This window comes from Gambusia affinis, linkage group LG11 (genome assembly GCF_019740435.1).
Source record: "Gambusia affinis linkage group LG11, SWU_Gaff_1.0, whole genome shotgun sequence".
Taxonomy (NCBI): Eukaryota; Metazoa; Chordata; class Actinopteri; order Cyprinodontiformes; family Poeciliidae; genus Gambusia; species Gambusia affinis.
The window spans coordinates 15217037-15222534 of record NC_057878.1 but is presented as its reverse complement, the minus strand read 5'-3'; the positions used below and the strand labels follow the sequence as shown (position 1 = coordinate 15222534).

Here is a 5498-nt window from a genome sequence, read left to right as displayed (position 1 = left end):
GAAAGAAAACATTAATACTTATTGTTTTGTATGGTATTCTAAAGAATATAAAAAATAAAATAGTAATTTGTTCAACATTATAAACCAACCTGTTGACAATTTTGAAAAAAATATCATTATTATTATTTTTATTTCTTTTCTAACAATACTGTCATAATCACAGCAAAATTTATTTTAAGTCTAGATTTAGTCAAACTCAATCTCTTTTTATCAAGAGATACCAGAGACCGTAACCAGATTCTGTTGCATATGGTACCAGAAACTGTAAAGTTATATTTCCAATTTCGCAGCTCAAGAATAATCCAGGGTAGTTTTCAAGTGGGTTCTGTGCCTAATAGTTGTGAAAAATGTGTGTACACATGCTTTAAAGGTTCATTCATTCATTCGTGTTGCTACAGTGTTTTTATGGCTAGGAACTCTTTATCGATAATGGCTTATGAACCTTTTAATGCACTCCTCTTGCAATAAAAGTTTAAAGACTATATTTACTTAGTTTATCTTAGCTTCTTTGATATGTTTTAAAGAGAAAAAATATTTGTAGAACATATAATGTCACATCTGGATCATAACACAGTGCTGATCAGACATGTTCATTGAAATTATTGACTTGGACAAGTTTCAACAGTGGAATCATCTCAAATCTAAAAACTTAAAATTAATAAGAAGCTAATACTAAAGTTAACTTATTGCGAATTTTCTATCTATTTGCATGTTATTTTACATTAGAGTCCATAAAAAGCATTCGCCTCTTTGGATGTCTTACCCTTTTAATACTTTTACAAATCAATCATGAGCAACATAGTTGGGCTTTTTGGACAAAAAAAAATCTTTAATATCAGAGTAATAACTTATTTCTACAAAATAGTGTAAAAATGTTAATGTAAAATAAGTGATTTTTTAAAATATCTACCTCCTGCAAGTCAGTTTTCTGTAGTTGCAACTTTGGCAGCAATCAGAATATGGAGAATATGTGGATAGGTCCCATTAAGACTTTTACATCTGGACACTGCAATTTTACTCCGTTCTTCCTCGCAGAACTGTTCCAACTCTGTCCGGTTGCTGGAAACAGGCTGTGACCTGCCATTTTCAAGTTCTCCCACAAATTCTCTATCGGATTGAGGTCTGGGTTTTGACTGGGCCACTCCAGAACATTTACCTTGTTGTCTTCAAATCGTTTCTGTGTAGCTTTAGGCCACTGATGCCGTCATTGTCTTGATGGAAAATAAATGTTTTCCGAAGTTCTGTAGCAGGTGGTGACAATTTGTCCTCCAGGATTTCTTCATATTTTTCAGTATATATTTTACCAGCTTTTTCCTTTACCAACTTTCCAGGAGCTGCTGGTGAATTGGGTTGGTCACTTTAAAAGGGGTGAACACTTATTTTGTGTTGCACATTTTTATTTGTCATAATATTGTGGAAATCAGTTTTTACTTGGAAATTAAATGTGCTTTTTGTCACCATGTCAAAAATAATTTTTATTTAAGCCTTGATTGATCTGTAAAGAGTAAAACATCCAATGAGGTGAGTACTTTTTCAGCCATTGTATTCCACAGTAGAGACAAAATAAATGCAAAGCAAAACATGTTAAGCAAAAAAACAGAACAAAATTTATTAAAAACTCAGTTGTTGGCAAAATAAAAAAAAAATCATCTATATTAGGATAAGAAATTAACTGTGGGATTATGTTCCACAGTGCATATCTATCCCAATGTGAGCATCTACATCCTGTTCCCACACAGCTCATCGATATTTACATGTACATGTAGCAATACATTTTGGTGAAATATAAACTAGAATAATATTTTGGTGTGCAAAAAAGTTACAATTTAAAGTTTAGTAGTATTTTAAGTTTTTTTTTTTGTATTTTCTAAACAGTGTATGCTGGTTTAACAATACAACCACCTTCATAATTTCAGTTTGTGTCACTGCTTGGGGATACCAGGTGGTGCCCTTTTGTGGTGGTGTAAACATTTACAGGGACTTGCATGTTGTGCAGAGACATATCAGGGCCAAATAATACAGTGCAAAAATCTTGAAACATCCCTTGTCTTATTGGTCTTGGCTTTCAACAAAACAGATTTTTTTTTGTAATTTCTCTACATGCAAATAGCAGCTTTAATTGGTGTATTGTAACCATGCACAATTTTTCAAAGGATATTTGACAATTACTTTGCAGTTCGAAAGTTGAAAGACTAAAACATAAAAATACCAAATTACGTGCAACAAAAATATCTTAAATTTGCACAAAATCCGGGGGGTCAGAACCTGAGAACTGAGTACAATGCTGAGCTCAATAAAGCACGCTAGCGGATCGGGAATGATTTGGTGACTAAGCTGATATCAGGTATGGTGTAAAAATGTATAGATATGTGAATGCGGGAAGGGACTTCAGATTATGGTCTGTCAAAAATAATAGCTATAACTACTTTAGACCAATTTCCAAAGCAGTAAAAACTTAGAACACAGAAAGAAAAAACAAACAAACATAATGTAGTAATTCATGGTTTGGTCTCTGTGGTGATTCAACCTCAAAATGATTAAAATCAACATTAAATTATCTTGACAGATAAACAAAACAAAGGGCAGCCATCATCCAAAAGGAGACATTTGGATTGTCATGAACATTTGAGAAAGGTTCCTAAAGACTGACTAATTACATAATAAGAAAGCTTGATGAAGACAATGTAAAACAGAGAGATGAAAATGTATATTTTTTCACTTTTTAATGTTTGCATATTTCAACAGATATTTCCTGGGAAACTGGAGATTATTTGAAGATTTTTGCACAGCATTGTTTATCCCTATGATACAAACTGTCAGCCTAGCTCTCTGATTTATTTACTATTCCTCTTCCTGACATCTCCATCGGTCTCACAATTGGCTCCATCTTCCAGTTCAGACATTGCCGGACCACTTTTGCTGTTGTCCTCACCTCCCCTGTTGGTATGCAGAGAATGCGCAGTCTGGTCACTGGGGCGTTTCCAAGACTCTCGAGTGGCAATCCAGAGGACAAGAGCCCCGAAAACAACCAGGAGGAGTCCCAACACATTCACAAAGATTGCCTCTGGGGGAGAATCTTTATACTTTGGGTTGGCCCTGTATGTTAGAGAAATAACTAATGTTACACTCATTTGTACCAAACATTTACATAAACATCTGAACTGCTTAAATACTTACAGGCCAAAGATAAGTTTTTCTGTAATTCCCATGAGAGCAACTGCTATGATACTGGTGAAAAGAAAAAGACCACTGTAGACATGGATGGGCATAAAAGCTGCTCTCCAGGCCACAGGTGTAACTGGTATCAGGTACAGGCCGACTCCGAGAACAAGCTGCCCATTGAAGAACAAGGGAAGAAAAAAAAAAGCTTATCAGATGCTTCAGTCATGAGACTTTTATTCCTCATGTCTTCATGATGCAGAAATGAGCATGAAAGAACAACTTAAGCAATGAAAAAAACCCACAAAAAAAACTAAGCATCATAATCAATTATGTTGAGTAGGTTGTGAATGAAAATAGGGTCCATTTACCTGCAGACCATACAGTATAACTGCCGTCAGGCCCAGCCAGCTGTGCAGACTGTACATGTTGGGGATCTTGGCAGAGTTATGAAAGTCAAAAACAGCCACCATGGCAATAACAGCGAAAATGAAGGCTGTCAAGTTCAAGCCTGCATGGATGAACTTCATCATGAGTTTACTGCACTGCCAGGTCCAGGGAAGCCTGTAGACAATTATGGCTGCAAGAGAGGATCAGTGGCTCCGTCAGTGCTTAAACCACATAAAAACAGCTGACTCATTAAGACTTAGAAAAAAATGCTACTTTTTAAAGTTAATACACAATGAGAAATCGTTCTTGCTTCCTGCTGCTGATCTACACTGCCTTACAAAATTATTAATGCCCATTTAGGTTTTTTTTTATTATTATTTTGTATCATTGAAACTTCAATATATTTTATTGGAATTTTATGTGATAGACAAACACAAAGAGGCACATTCTTACAGGTTTACTCTTAATTAAGTAAAGGTTTTTAACGGGGACATTCCAGCATATGAATATGCTTTCACCTAAACAATTGTACTGTAGCTTTAGCTGTATGTTTCAGGTTGTTGTCAAATCCTTTCCAGCTTTGAAGAAATTTTCTTCAAGGATTTTTGTAAATTAAACTCTATTCATGTTCACACAAACTCAAGCCAGCATCCCGTTCCTGCCAATACTAGACTTCACAATGAGGATAGTGTGTTCTGCACATGTAATGTTAGTTCCCTGCATTTACCTTAATACCTTCAAAATTGAAGTTCAAACTGATCAGCTGTCCACTGAACTTTCTTCCACGTTTGCTGTGTATTGTAGAAAACTTGCCACTTTTCCAAAAAGGCTGAATTTGTTAAGTACACAACTAAGAATTAAAAAGTGCTATGCGAGATGTTCACATATTAAGATGTTTTCTTTACACTAGGTCAGCTTTGAAGTTCTCAACTACTTTATCCCAGACCTAACTGCAGTGTCCCTTAGTTTTCAGTAATGTTTTCTAATAGAAATGCTTACCATAATTTTATTACTATTGGTCAAAAAACGGTGCATCCTTTTCCTTCCACTTCACAATTGGTGTACTTTGTGTCAAAATCCACCACTTAAAATCCCCAAATAAAGTTTCTAGCTGAAGCTTGACAAAGTATGAAAATGATTAAACAGACTGTCATTTTTTCATTTGAATTCATTGCCAACACCGCCCTCCCCCAAGATTCTAGAGGATAAACAGTCCAACATGGTTTCTCCCACTAACTTCCTCCTGGGCGTCTAAACAGCCACATTCTGTTTTCAGACTTCTTGGAATGAGAGCAGCCAACCATCTCACCTGTGCCCTGCAGGAAAATGAAGCCTGTGACGACCAGCACCGGATGCCAGTTGAATTCAGCCAGTCCTCCGTTCCAGTCCAAGCCTTCCTTAAAGTGGAGAACCCACCTCAGCACGAATATTATGGCGACAAACCCGACAGCTCCGGCAGCGGAGAGAGCGAACAGGAACTGCCTCAAATTCTCCATCGCCATCAGTGAGCCAGAAAATCAGTAGCTAGGGTCAGGAGGACGCGTCTGAACTGCAGCAGCTGTTTCCAAACATCCAAAAACTACTTCAAGTGGCTGCTCCCAAAGAAACGCGGTCACGTGACAGGGAGGTACGCAACTGTTTGGAGGAGTGAGATTTTGTAACTTGCTTACTTCAAGACCCGTAAAAAAAAAACAACAGCTATTTGTGCTGTGTCATCCTCTTACCTCACCCGAACACTTGGCCTTTAGACGTTTTTCTCTCTGTAAGACCAACCACAGACACCGAGTCAAGTCTGAATGACAACTTTCAAAAAAGCCGATAAAAGCTAGTGTTATGAGGGGAGAGATGGCTCTCCGCCCAGAGCGTCACGTTATCTTATGAAAACTGTTACATCGGTATCATTTAAATTTTTTTCAGTTGCTCATTGTAAATCAATGGGTACTGGCGCC

The 5498-nt window shown here is 36.8% G+C and overlaps 1 protein-coding gene across 2 annotated transcripts; it reads right to left on the bottom strand.

Annotated features, from left to right (window-relative positions):
• Window positions 1-2706: 2706 nt before the first annotated feature.
• On the bottom strand, window positions 2707-5430 carry LOC122839671 (plasma membrane ascorbate-dependent reductase CYBRD1). 2 transcript variants are annotated; one of them, XM_044131484.1, is made up of 5 exons: window positions 5274-5412; window positions 4859-5184; window positions 3531-3739; window positions 3178-3332; window positions 2707-3096 (listed from the first exon to the last, which is right to left on the bottom strand). In XM_044131484.1, the coding sequence occupies exons 2-5, from the start codon at window positions 5049-5051 to the stop codon at window positions 2835-2837; spliced, it is 819 nt and encodes a 272-aa protein (XP_043987419.1). In that variant the 5' UTR covers window positions 5052-5184; window positions 5274-5412; the 3' UTR covers window positions 2707-2834. The 2 variants fall into 2 exon arrangements, with proteins under 2 accessions (XP_043987419.1, XP_043987418.1); XM_044131483.1 differs by having other exon boundaries at window positions 4859-5430.
• Window positions 5431-5498: the final 68 nt, after the last annotated feature.